This window comes from Mirounga leonina, unplaced genomic scaffold, assembly GCF_011800145.1.
Source record: "Mirounga leonina isolate KUSES-001 unplaced genomic scaffold, KU_Mleo_1.0 Mir_53, whole genome shotgun sequence".
NCBI lineage: Eukaryota > Metazoa > Chordata > Mammalia > Carnivora > Phocidae > Mirounga > Mirounga leonina.
In genome coordinates, this window is record NW_023270807.1 from 31,580,352 (window position 1) to 31,594,586 (window position 14,235).

At 39.0% G+C, this 14,235-nt stretch overlaps 1 protein-coding gene across 2 annotated transcripts in view; it reads left to right on the top strand.

Moving 5' to 3' along the window:
* Positions 1 to 464: 464 nt before the first annotated feature.
* SMAP1 (small ArfGAP 1) overlaps positions 465 to 14,235 on the top strand; it is a 159,341-nt gene continuing 145,570 nt past the window's right edge. The window contains exon 1 of one of the 2 annotated variants that reach the window (XM_034991285.1): positions 465 to 762. In XM_034991285.1, coding sequence (XP_034847176.1) covers positions 645 to 762 — 118 coding nt within the window. In that variant the 5' untranslated portion in view covers positions 465 to 644. The remainder of the gene's footprint in view (positions 763 to 14,235) is intronic. The other variant, XM_034991284.1, reaches the window with a different exon arrangement.

Sequence of the window (14,235 nt, forward strand, 5' to 3'; positions counted from 1 at the left end):
TTATTGCACCCGTATCCTCCAACTTCTAGGAGTTCCTGTTTCAAAACTGCACGTGAATAAACATGGAATGAATACACGAATGCACGCACTTTATATCTGCATTTCCAATGGTGCGCCGTCAAGAGCAAAGGCAAAGGAGCAAGTGTAAGTCACCTCTTTGCAAAGGTTCTTCCTTCACCGGGTTTTACCCGAGGCCCTCTGGGACGATCTCATCCCCACAGTGGGGAAGCCCACAGCGGGCAGTGCGAAGTACCTTCTGGGGATCACCTTGGGCGAACGGCCTAGCACATAAAGTCCCGGCTGGCCGGCTTCCCGGGAAGTTCGGCGCATGCGCACCGCGCCCAGCGTCTGGGTTCCTTCCTGCGCGCCACCCGGAAGCCTCGGCTCCGTCTCCCTCCTTCCCCCCGCCCTCCCTCGCCGGCTCCGGCGGTGCGTGCGGGGCCGGCCCGGCGAGGAGGCGGGACACGTCGGCGCTGCCACCGCCGCCGCCGCTCCTCCTCCAGTTCCAGCTGCCGCCGCCGCCGCCGCTTCCTGGGTTGAGTCCGCCCGCGGTCCCGGCGGCTCCAGGTGTGTTCTCGCTGTCCAGCTCCTGCCCGAGTCCGCCGCCGCCGTAGCTGCCCCGGGCTCCCCGCCCCGCTGCCGAGATGGCGACGCGCTCCTGCCGGGAGAAGGCTCAGAAGCTGAACGAGCAGCACCAGCTCATCCTGTCCAAGCTGCTGAGGGAGGAGGACAACAAGTACTGCGCCGACTGCGAGGCCAAAGGTAGCGCGGACGTCGCCGCCCCTGGTCGGGGCCTCCTGCGGCCGGTGACCTTCCCGTCGCCGCGGCGCCCGGGGCCCGAGCGGACGCCGCGGCTGCGCCCAGCTGGCCCCGGCCCTGAGGGGAGGGCGGGCTCAGGCTCGAGTAGCCCCTCACCTCCACCAGAGGCGGCGGCGAGGTCAGGCCAGTGGGCGCCGGCACTGGCCTCAGCCTCCTCTTTCCCGGCCCCGGGGCAGAGCCGGTTCCAGCGTCGCGATGCTCGGACCCTCTACAGGGCCGGGGCCAGAGCCGGGCTGGGATCTCGGAACGGGGCGACTGCCTGGCTAGTGCTTAGGGTTGAAGGGTAGCTCTCCTCCCGCCTCAGCTCGCAGGTACATCCGTGGGTGGGGCCACCCTTAGTCTCGGTCTCCGCCTTGACCCTCCCCCAGTGACCACGGCGTCCCACCTGGGGCTCCGATGCTCCGTATCCCAGGTGGAGCCCTACCTGCCCGCCCACCTGACAGCTTTGCACAGGGCTTTTGCTTCTTCCTGACAAAGGGTATGGTGGTCCTTTTTGGTGGGTTGGAGTTTTACTGAGTGAGACCATTGGGGAGGGGTCTTTGGTAGTAGTAGTAGTAGAATTGTTTTTTAAGTCTGGATATTAACCCGAATGAGGAGGAATTTCATTATATGAGTCTCTTGGACAGTGGGCTTATGTTCCTGAAGCTTTTAATAATTAGATTATCTCTGACCAGTTGGTTTGGGAGAACATGTGGACACTGGTTTGTGTGGCCCAGAACGTTGAAGGTGCATTTTTTAAAGATCCAGAGATTGACAAAAACCTAATTTTAGTTTGTTCCGTTGGAGGGCTTCTGCCTCAGCCTTTAAAATAGATACACTATTTTTAGCCTATATGTTTGGGTTTGGAGATCTGATTTATATTTAATGTCTTATAAGTAATCTCCTGAGAAAAATGTTTCAGATTTTAAAAACAAACCTATCATGTGTTTAGGAAAAGATCTTGCTTATTTCTAAATTGGTTTGTTTATTCGGTGAAGAATAGGTACTTCTCCAAAGCAAGAGTCCGTCTTTGAGAATGTCATTTCAGGTTTCTGTTACTGACTTAGACTTTTCTTGAAGCTTTACTGTTGTTCCTCAATACTATATAAATGAGTCACGTTTCAGTAGGCTGATAATGTTTGATTAGACTAAGCCACACAGCATCAGCAGGTCACTTCACTACCCCACTACCATAACAGGTACCTGATTACTGGAAGATCATGTGGGAATACTGTAACCAGACCATTTTAAGGAGCACTTTTCAATATCACAGTAACTTGACTGACCCAACCTTACTTTTATTCTGGGTAACCTTTCAGGTGATGGGTTAAAAATGCCTGATTATTATGGCAGTATTTGTTTACTTGATGCTGATTATGTGTGTGTGTGTGTTTTTTGGAGGGGGAATACTGTATTGAGGCTCAATTACTCATCACTGCACTAGTAAAACACCGAAAAATGGGGCCTTTAAAAGGCCAGAAAAAGAAATGAGCTGCATTTTGAGTGAGAAGTAACATGGTTAAAAAGAGATGTTAGTAAAAAAAAAAAAAAAAAAAAGAGAGATGTTAGTATATATTAAATCTATTAAAAATTGAATAGTAACAGTTTCAGTAAGTACTTTCATTAGGTATAGAAATAAGTGAAAAATAATTTTTGTTTAAATTTCTGTCCCCGAAAAAGTACTTTATAAAATCAGATTTTCACTGATGCTTCCTAAAATAATGTATAGGTTTTGATAAATCCATTATGTGCCACATGATAACATTTTCATTCTCATTTTTTGAAGTGAGGAGAGGAGAATCATGTACTTTTTAAATTAGAACAAAAATTTTATTCTAACAGAAGGAAAAGGGAGCATTAGTTTTGTTTGCTGTTTGTATTGCCACTGAGGTCCATGGATATATATTGAATGAATGTTTTTATTTTGGTTTTGTTTGGTCTTTTGTTTGTGGGTTTGTTTTTGAGAAATGTAGGAAGAGGGAGAGAAGAGAGTAGCATCTAGAGTTTGAGGGTGAAGGGCATGAACTCCAGTCATGATTTGGAAAGATCCTTAGTTTTTCCTTGATGCTACTAAGTATTGAATAATATTAAAATGAGCTTCTAAATTATTTCACTGTTTTATCTTCTCGTCCAGGAAAAAATATCACAGTTAAGTTTAATTAGACTTGATTTCATAGTTGTAGTAGTTGAAAAATTTGACATGATTGGGCTATTGATACAATTAAATATATTTTGTAAAATTTTTGAGTCTTCGATATGGTTGAAGCCCATTATAGAGCTCTCTTAGTAGAGTTCTTGGCTTGTTAAATGATTTTGGATTTATTGTTATATATGCCAGATGACATAGTAAATGTAGGTAGTGAAATTCTGATTCAATGTATTTTTAAAAGACATGCTATGGTTCTTATTCTGCAGCTCAGCTATTAAAAGAGGTTCCATACTGTATATGTGTATTAATGTTTTCTTCACTGTCTAATAAACTACATCAAGCCTTTCATGTATTTTTGAAGCTATTTCTTAGTTAACTCAATTTTCTTTTCTTTCACAAAATACTTCCCCACTGCTCTTTGAGAACATGTACGAAAGACTAAAGTCTAGGGCTAAAGATTACCCTATTCTCTTGACTTTAATAATAGTTGGCAAAGTTATATCAATTGGATTTTGACATTTTCTTACTGAGTCATCAGTGTGTGTGTTTCCTGAATTGACATTATTTAGGAAGTAAGGAAGGAGAAAAGGATGGCATAGGTGCCAGTTTCCTGCTCATGATCCGACACTTACCAGATCTGTTGAACAACTGGAGAATGAGAACAGGCAGATGGATCTGAGCTTCCTCTCCCTGGCCTCATTTGTGACTCTGTGGGAGTTTTAATGCAGTTCTATTGGTTATTAGTTGGTGGCAGTTTATGGAGAACTATAGTTTTTAGTATTTAAAGTTTCATTCACAGTTAATACTAGCTTTGATTCCGAACATGTGTTGGAATGAAAATGTGTCTCTTGCCCAGTAAGTTTTGGGGTAATCAGAAACATAAGGTTTTTGAACCCTTAAGGGATTGTTTTGTTCCACCTGTCTGGTATTAAGAGGGTAAGCTCCTTGCCCAGATCAGGCCCAGATCAAGCACTTATTTCTTCATTCCACAGATCTTGACTGTAGGGGACACCACTAAGCACTACTGGATTATGGGGCTAAAAAAATTAGTAAGACCTAAAGGAGTTTGTTTAGAGAGGACTGCACTTTTGCAAATGAATAATTCCAAAACAATGTACTAAGTGTTATAATAGTGGTTGTAAGAAGTACCCCCCTCTCTACTTATTTTGGGCTGCTCTCCCTATTGCATCTGACTTTTGTCTATTGGTTGTCTTCACAGTTCCTAGAATGCTGCCTCAAGGCCTTTGCACATGCTGTTCTTTCTGCCCAGGAAGCTCTCTAACAGTTTTTTGCCTGATCAGTTTTATGTATCATCCAGTTTCTGCTTAAATGTCTCTTGAAGGGAAATGATTCTCCCCTCTTAGGTTAGGCTTCTCTTTATACGTATAAGACACATCCTGAATATTTTATTACTCTTACTACAGTTGTAATTAAACATTATTTGGGTATTTATTGGGTAATCTATTTCCCTGTTGAATTATAGCTATAAGAGAAGAGATCTTGTTTGTCTTGTTTAGGCTTGTATCCCCAGCCCTCTACACAATGTGATAGGTTAATGTAACTCTTTTGAATGAATGAATGTGAATGAGTACAGAGCTGAAGGGAGGCAGCAGGATATGTGGAAATGGGTTCACATTTGGGCATGTGGAGTGACCTGCTGAGAAATATTCACGGGAGTCTTGTTTGAGTTAGGTTCCGAAAGTGGAGTGGGATTTCAGCAGATGGAGAAGGAATTGAAGGGCACAGTTAGCTGCACATACAAGGTACAGGTATATAAGAGAACATAAGAGGTTTCCATGTGGCCTTTTTAGGGTAAGCTTTCTCTAAGCATGACCAGATTTGATGGTAGCAGGTCAGGAAGAACTAAAATGGTGAGAGATTCCAGGCATGTCACCTAATTATAACAGCAGTATGAGAAAGAGTGTAAGGATTTGACCTCACCTACTGTCAGTGTGTTGTAAATAGGGGTATAGGGCAGGAAACAGAACGACTGTAGCTATTTTAAGGAACAGGTGCTTACATTGGAAGGGCTGGGAGAGCAAAAATCAGGGAGCCACTACTGGACTAACGGTTTCAAGGCCATATACTAATACCATTGCTACCGCTCCCACCACCGCTGCCGCAGCTGCTTCTCACCCATGAAACCAGTGAACTGATGGGGGAATCGGGACTATGGTTACTGCCGCCATTCAGTGTCTACTAGACATTTTTGTCAGTTGCCCTTACTATAGGAAGATGGCCTTTGTTGAACTTGTGCCTTCCACGTGCAAACAACTGGCAGACCTATGTCCCACACTTGGCCGGCAAGGGAGTCTTTTAGCTTTCTAATCTCTTCAAAATGTAGAAACAAGAAGTGGAGGTTGTGAGACTCAATCCAGGAGTCTACTACGAGGCAGTGAGGATGGAGAACATTTTCATTAAGTGTTTGATATTTAAGAGTTCTTATATAAACTTATTTTAAAGTAATTCATACTAAAAAGTAAAGTTCACCTTGAGAAAATGATGCTTATGATGATGTTGATGCTTGTGGGATAAATACATATAAACGAAATCTGTGATGATAGTTCATCTAAAGAGACCTGCCAATCTGAAAGTTCCCCCAAAATGCTAACCTTCAGTTGGATGGGTCTGTTGTTCTTATAATTCTGCTGATCTTGAGGTTTTCTCTGGTGATTATGTGTAGAGCCCTGGTGTCAGAGCTGGGATAGAAACCACTGGTCTCTCTCTGACTCATCAGTTTAAAACTTCGACTGCATGTTGTCCCCTTCTTTTTTCTCCCCTCCCAATTCTTTTCCTTTGTCATTTTTTTTAAAGATTAAAATATTCTTTCATTACTTGATTTCAATACAAGATATATATAGCCCTGTACAAGATATATATAACCTTTATTGACATGTAAGGATTTGAACCCATGCTCTCTTTAAGGCAAAGGCAAATGTTTGACATTCTAATTATATATTTTATAAACTCAAGCCTTTTCTACTGTTGTTACTACTATGACTACTGCTAATAGTCTTTTCACTGGATAGAATCAACTCACTTTTCTTTCCATTTCTCAAAAGAAGATCAAAGAAACTTGGAGGCCATTTTGTTTGTTGACTGCCTTATATTCTGACCCCTGTAAAGAATTGATTTAATATATATATAATTTTGTTGGTAAGTCAGTATTTTCTGGGCATTACAAAGATTAAATATCATGTCAGATACTGTTGTGTGTTCTAAAAAGTTTTGGGTATGGTCCACAAACTAGTTAGGGATCTCAATAGACGTGAGACAATGATGTGTTAAATTCTAGCCTATGCGTAGACTGTAGATTCATTAAAAGTTTAGTGTTGGGAAAGCTCAGTGACTTGGAAAAGATAGGGAGAAAGGAGAAGAAAGTAAGAGGTAAGGTTGGAAGTTAAAAAAAAAAAAAAAGGAAGAATGAAAAAGCAAGTAATAACATTACATATACACAAAAGTTATATGGTGCTTTCTTCTTGCCAGGCAGTTTTGTGAGCATTTTACATATATTAACTCATTTAATCCTCAGAACAACCTTTTGAGGTAGGTAATATTATTCCATCTTACAAATGAGGAAACAGACACACAGAACTTAAGTAACTTTCCCAAGGTTATACAGCTAAGAAGTGGTAGAGCCAGGAATTTCTTCATTAAAAGAAAAATTTTTTGGATGGCTACTATATTTCAGGCATTCTAGGAGCTGGGGATGAAGCGGGGAACAGGTAGATAAGGTCCAAGCTCTAAAGGATCTACTAGTCTGTTAGTCTGTTGGAAGCAGGCCTGACTTGCAAAGTTGGCCCTTGACTGGCATCAGGGAACTTGGATTTGAGAAGATCTCATTACCCTAAGTGGTAAGAGTCAGTCATTGTGTCCAAACTGTTTGTACAAACTGTGTGGTTTATGTTAAATGCCTGCTTTCCTTCTGGGAGTCTGGAATTTCCATATATACTAGGCAAGGGTGCCTATGTGACAAGCCTCCCTGCCCACCCTCCCTCCGGTACTCTAGGCATCGAGTTCTCTAATGAGACTCTAATGAGTCTCTAATGAGTAATATTTCACACTTGTCAGAAATCATTACTAAGACAGTTAAGTGTGTCTGGTGCAACTCCACCAGAAGGGGACACCTGGACATTTGTGCCTGTTTTCTCCTGAACTTTGCTCCATGTACCTTTTCTCTTTGCTAATTATGCTTGGTATCCTTCTGCTGTAATAAATAAATTACAGTGATTAGTACAACTGTATTTTGAGACTTGTGAGTCCTCTTAGCAAATTACCAAACCTGAGGGTGGTTTTGTGAACCTCAAAATATATTTGATAATATATATTTTCCTCCAATATATTGTAAAGGATATATTGGAATCTCAGTGTATCTCGGCTAGCTCTAGAACCTAACCTACCAGCAAGGGTACAGCCCAGAGAAGCAGGTATTAGCATTAGAAGAAATTCTGGCTTTACTGGGATGATATGGAAGTAGGAAGATGGACTGTAAGATCAAGATTTGAATTTACAAGATCTAGCTCCAGAGCTATTAATTGCATGTTTGATGACATGAAAGATAAAACACATGCTTTTGCAGTTGAAATTTTGTGATAGAAGAGACTATTACTTTAAAGCTGACTGTATTTCTGAGAGAGGTTATTGCCAAATATGTTCCAGCATGGACAGTGTCTTTGTCTTATCTCTTTGCTTTTAATAGCAGAACCACCATAACTTCAAAATACTAACATAAAGCAGAATTTTTTCTGATCACTAAACTTTATTCTACAAATTGAATTCTTTTGTGTGTGATGTGTGTATGTGTTTTGTTTTTTGGTCTTCCGTATAGTTTCTTTGTTTTCTCTTTCTGCAGTTCTATTCTTAGGTTAGGTACTGATCATCTACCCTGGCTTTTTAAACCATAGGAACAACTTGATAGAATTGAAAGAGCACTGACCTGGATTAAGTTAGTAAAGCTAGGTTTGAGTCCACTCTTTGCCTCACTTGGTGACCAGTTGTCCCTGTCCTCAATGAGCCTTACTGCGAAGATTTATTTCAACTCTGATGTGATCTGTGTTCTTGTCTGAAACTCATGCTTCTTGTGACTTCTCTGTCGGTATTTACTATTATCGTTAATTTTTAAAAATTGTATTATTAAGGGTTTATATTTTAGGGCCTTATTGAACTTTGGATCATGGTCAAACCTGTATACTTTTTAAAGCTTTTCACTGATGACTTAGGTCTTCCTGAGCAGATTTACCTGGTGTTCTATCTTTAATTATCTCAAGCCATATCATATAACTTGCAAGAATATTCCTCATAGATTGAGGACTCCTTTTGTTTGAATCTTTTTCCCTTTAATGCCAGTAAGATCAAAGAAATAACTATCTGTCTAGTCATCTACTAAAGCCATACTTTAAGACTGTATAGCCATACATAGCCCTTCATTTAGTCATACATAGTACCATACATACATACCATCTAGTCATACATAATACCGTATAGAAATGATTTAAAAAATTTCACTTAAGACAGAGCTTCAATAAGATGCTATTGGAAGTATGTGCCGATTTCATGCTCATGTACATTTTGAATGGTAAATGTGAGGACTTTGAGAGTCTAAAGGGCAGAGAGTTATAAGCCTTCTAGTAATTCTCCATTCTCTGTGCATCCTCCTCCTCCCCTCAACAATTTTTGGTCTCCCTTTCACAAGAGATCCAAGTGATTGCTTTTAGGCATGATGGATGATAGACTTCCAGACGTTTATCACTGATCTTTTGTAAAGAGTGCATTTCAAGGACCAGTGATTAGCTTGAACCCAAACTTAAAAAGAAAATAAAGGGGATTTTAAAACTTCTGTGGGAAGTCATATTTAGGATAGCTTTATCTTCCAATACAAGAACATTCATTAAAAATTATGGTTTAGTCTAGTTTAGATGTTTTTTAGTTCATGCATTTCTACTCTTGAAAGTTGCTTTTGGTGTAGGGTGGTAATGGTGCATAGTGCCAAAAAACTAGCAGAAGTACCATTTTTAAAGAGAAACGATCATCCCTAGCATATTAATTTCCTATTCCTGCAATAACAGATTATCACAAACTTAGTGGCTTAAAACAACACAAATTATTGTCTTATAGTTCTGGAGGTTAGAATCCAAAATAAGTCTGTTTCTTCATCTTTTCCAGCTCCTAGAAGTCACCTGTGATGTTTGCTTCATGGCCCCTTCCTCCATCTTCAGTGTGTTATCTTCAGGTCACTCTCTGCCTTTTTGTGCTTGCATCAGTACATCTCTTTCTGTAGCTCTTTTAAGGATGCTTGTGATTACATTGGGTTTACCTGGATAAACCTCAGTGTCCTTAAACACACTTGCAAAGTGTCTCTTGCCATGAAAGGTAACATATTTGCAGATTAGAGGAATTGAAACATGGACATCTTTGGGGATCACTATTCTGCTTCCCACAGGTGGGTTTGTAATAAAAATTGTATAGCACACCTAGATTTTTATTAAAGGTACTGCTCTGCATGTACTTAACATGGCATAGGATGGTGAAGTTAGTACAATTCAAATTAGGAATTCTTACAGAAATTATTTTAAAAGTATATGCATGCAAGAGTCATTTAACAGACTCTGCAACACTGTGATTTATGTAGAAAATCTTCAGAAATGGTATTACCAAGAAAGCGATTAGAATCAATAATTGAGTTTCATTAAGGTTAATATAGAAAAGTTAACTATTTCTGTATACCGGCAACAAACAATTGGAAGTTGAAATAAAAATTACTTACAATGGCATAAACATATGAAAACTTGGGGATAAATTTAACAAAATACATGCAAGACTTCTGTACCATAAACTTACCAAAGATGGCTAAGAGAAATTAAAGTGTACCTAACGAAATGGAGAGATATACCATGTTCATGGATTAGAGGATGCAGTCTTTTTGTTTTTGTTTTTGTTTTTTTTTAGATTTTATTTATTTGAGATAAAGAGTGAGAGAGAGCATGGGGGTGGGGGACGAGGGGCAGAGGGAGAAGAAGAAGCAGCTCCCTGCTGAGAAGGGAGTCTGATGTGGGGCTTGATCCCAGGACCCTGGAATTATGACCTGAGCTGAAGTCAGATGCTTAACTGACTGAGGCACCCAGGTGCCCCGCTGTGTACAATTTTAATGTTAAACTTGTATAATCTTAATAAATGTTGGTATATTAATAGGATTGTCTGTGATGACTATTACATGATATAATGTACCTGAAGCACATATAGTTCGGTAGTACGTAGTCAGTAAATGTTGGATTTGAATTTTAAGTCATGCATAATTAGACCTACAAACACTTTTGTTTTCTTTTCTACTCCAATTACTTTATTTTATTTTTATTATTATTTTTTTAAGATGTGCTTTTTTTTTACTTTTGTATTAGGTTTTTAATTTTAATTCCAGTATAGCTACATATAGTGTTATATTAGTTTCAGGTGTACAGTATAGTAATTCAGTAATTCTGTACATTACTCAGTGCCCATCATGATAAGTATACTCTTTAATCCCCATCACCTATTTCACCCATCCCCACACCCACCTCCCCTCTGGTAACCATCAGTTTGTTCCCTCTAGTTAAGAGTGTTTCTTAGTTTGTCTGTCTCTCTTTTTTTCTTTGCTTGTGTGTTTTGTTTCTTAAGTTACACATGAGTGAAATCATAGGGTGTTTGTCTTTCTCTGACTTATTTCACTTAGGATTATACTCTCTAGCTCTTCTGATTACTTTTTAAGAGAATTGTCCAAGGTTTCAGATGTAAGAAAACTTCCTCCTCCAGATTTTCCCTAAGTTTTATTGTTGTGCAATTTTTCTGAATTTTAAGTGTTTTTTAACTTAAAGTTGTAATTGATTATGGGGGTTAACTTTTTGATGTAATTCCTGTAGGAAGTAAAAACCCCTAAACTATCCAAATATTTGATATAGACACATTCTCTTTGTAATGTGGTTTCCTTGTCTATTTGCATTATTTTTTTTATAAGCAAGGGTTACTAGTCTAGTCCTACTATTACTCTTCCCATATTATCAGATTAAAACAAATGTTTTTTCATTGTGGAAATTATGTTCAACTATTGTACAGAAGTAGTTTCCCTTCTTTTGTTTATTTACTGGAAATTAGTTGTTATCTGGGCTTTGTTTTTTAGTGGAGACAATGATTTTACTTCCGTAGATAAGACAACGCTGTCAGGTGATTGCCTTCTTTTTTGGCCTTTTATTTCTTGTCCCAAATTTGGGCAATTATACTTTTGACTGTTTTTAACTGAGTTGGTAAAGTATGCCGGTAAACAACAGGAAACAAAGGTTTTTACCTAAAATAAATGTTTGTCTAGCTTTCAAAAAAAAAAAAAAAAAGTTAAGGGGGCTTCCAGTTTCTACCCTGGCTTCAAGACCGGAAGGATCTTCAAGTCTCCACTCCACCCTAACAACAAGTAAAAAGCTGAGCTTTTTAGATCTTCAGAGAAGTGAGGTCACAGGGCAAACTGCTGTCCCCAAAATAGGAGAGATCAGCAAATACAGAGAATCACAACTCAGTCACAACTCTGTGAGAACCAGTACTGGGGTAGAAAAACTGTAATTGGCAAGTTGCTGGAGCTCACTGTGGACAAATCTGAGAGTCAAAAACTACAGGGGGTTTAGTTATGGGGATGGTCCCCATACTTTTGTGAGTTTTACCTCCAGGAGCTTAACACGGTGAATATGGGAGAAAAATCTAATGCTTCTGTCAGGGAAAGGAGGAAAGGAACCATTTTGAAATAATACCAGAGCATTCTATTCTTCTTAGCAAGGTCTGCCCTCTGGAGAAACTATTTAACTAGAGCTTAACTGACTTGGGAAGGGAAATATCTGACTCCATCCACCTGTAGCCTTTCACAGGAGAGAAGGGAAATGCCAATTCCAGCTACTCTAGCCAACCTATCTCATGGGGAACGGGGAGAGGTCTGGTAGGGGGCACTGATATTTGTGGAACTCACAGTGCAAAGGCAGAGGCTCACTGAAAGACAGACCTAATCATAGAACTTTGGGATGCTCTTCCACTGCATTACTAAAACTGTTCACAGCAGTTACTTTTATCCAGTACATCATTTCCAACTGTCCATAAAAAATTACAAGGCATACTAGAAGGCAAAAAAAATAGTTGAAGTTCTTAAATTTCACAGTGAAAATGTTTCAGATAACAGAAGTATGGCTTCAGGCTGCCAGTTCACATCTTGTGAGATCTAAATATAATTGGAAAAACATGTAAAAATATTTTCGTATATTTAAATGAATGTATAAAGCATATGTATATATAATCTATATAAATGGCTAAAGTAATGTTATGTTCAGTTTGAATAAACTTGTTCACATCAAATCTATTCCAACCTCTTCTAGTTTAAAAGGTTCTGAAGTTTTTGTGGAGAGTATCAGTCTCAAATAATACTGTTAACCCAGCTAAGGGACAGATCTGTAAACCATTCCCACTCAACTGAGCTATAATCTTTATGGTAGATCTTGAATACTCATATTCAAATTATTTTCAGAATTCACATGAAGTAAGGAACATTATACTGATCAGTGACATTTCATATATGTATGTGTTCCTTGAAAATATTTTAAGTGGAGGTTGTAGTTACTCTTTATATTAAACCTGGGTTTAATATTTCTTTACCAGGTCAGTGATATGAAAAAAGTTGGGAGGGGTACTCTTCTAAGTTAAAAGGAACTTAATGGATATAACTAACCACAGTCCCTGGTCCTTGAGAGGATACTTTTTGAAAAAGATCTTTACAAAAAAATTTTGTGGGGAAGCACGGTGGTAGAAAATAGAATACATACTAAATATTAGATGACACTGAGAACTTATTAATTTTAGTAGGTGTGATAATATTGTGGTTATGGGGAGAAAATTTATCTTTTTTAGAGATTCATACCGAAAAAGTTAGAGGTGGTATCTTGATGCCTGAAATTACCATACTTTATAAAAAATGAAAATATGACAAAATCTTAACAATTGTTGAACCTGGACAGTGGGTATTCACTATACTGTTCTTTCTTTCTGTTCTGTATTTGAAAATTTTTGATAATAAAAATTAAGAAAAAAATTTTTAGTTTTTGTGTTTAAGGAATAAACTCAAGCTACCAGATAAGTAAGGGATCCTTACTGCACATAAAAAATGTTCAGTTCTTCTTGGTCTGCAGGTTTTTTTTTTTTTTTCCCCAGTTGAAAGAATAACACTAATTAACTAGTCTTGACTAATAGTATGTTTCTGGACATTTATGTAATCTTATACTGAATGACTATTTTTTAATATATATCAACTATTCTTAACATGTTCAGAGTCTGTGTAAACATACCAAGAGAACAAAAGAAGTTTTAAAAAAATCAAACTATGATTACAAAGACAGTGTGATTAAGGAATAATTACATTAACTATTGGCTCTTTATGATAGGCCCTTAATCATTTTAGGATGCTGGTCAGAAAAGGATTATCACAGAGCTGTTTTAGTGCTGTGTAGCTGTTGTTAAAAAGCATTTGAAAATGCAGTAATGTATATTCTAATTTTACTTCTCCATCACCCTGTTTTTTAAGGACACATTGAAAAGAACTGCCACAAACCATGAAAAGACACCAGAACCTCTACTGCTAATCATTATCTTGGATTTTATCCAAGGGTCACTTAAAGAAGTATTCATTTCACAGGTATTTTTTTTTTTAAAGATTTTACTTATTTATTTGAGAGAGAGCGAGAGAGCACAAGTGGGGTGAAGGGCAGAGGGAGAAGCAGACTCCCCGATGAGCAGGGAGTCCGATGGGGGACTCCATCCCGGGACTCCGGGATCACGACCCGAGCCGAAGGCAGACACTCAACCGACTGAGCCACCCAGGCGCCCCATTTCACAGGTATTTTATGAACACCAATTAAGTGTAAGGCACAACTGCTAATTGCTATATGAATTGAAGTTGCGTAAGGTATGTGAATCCAGACCCCAAGGCTTTCTGTATTATTTAGGACTTTCCATTGTAGGGCATAGAAACAGGACTAGAATTAACTTAAGCAAAATAGCACTGGGCATTGGTGTTTTTTGTTTTGTTTTGTTTTGTTTTTTTAATCAGAAGAGGAGGGAGACTTGCCTCACATGACTCAGTTCTTGAACCTCTTTTCTGTTTGTATTCACTCCCTTGCCAATCTCATCCAGTCTCTTGCTTTTAACTATTGACTATAATTCGATTCCCAGTTAAATATCTTCAGACCAGAAGATCTTGTCCTAGAACTCCCTACTGATAACATCCAACCGTATGT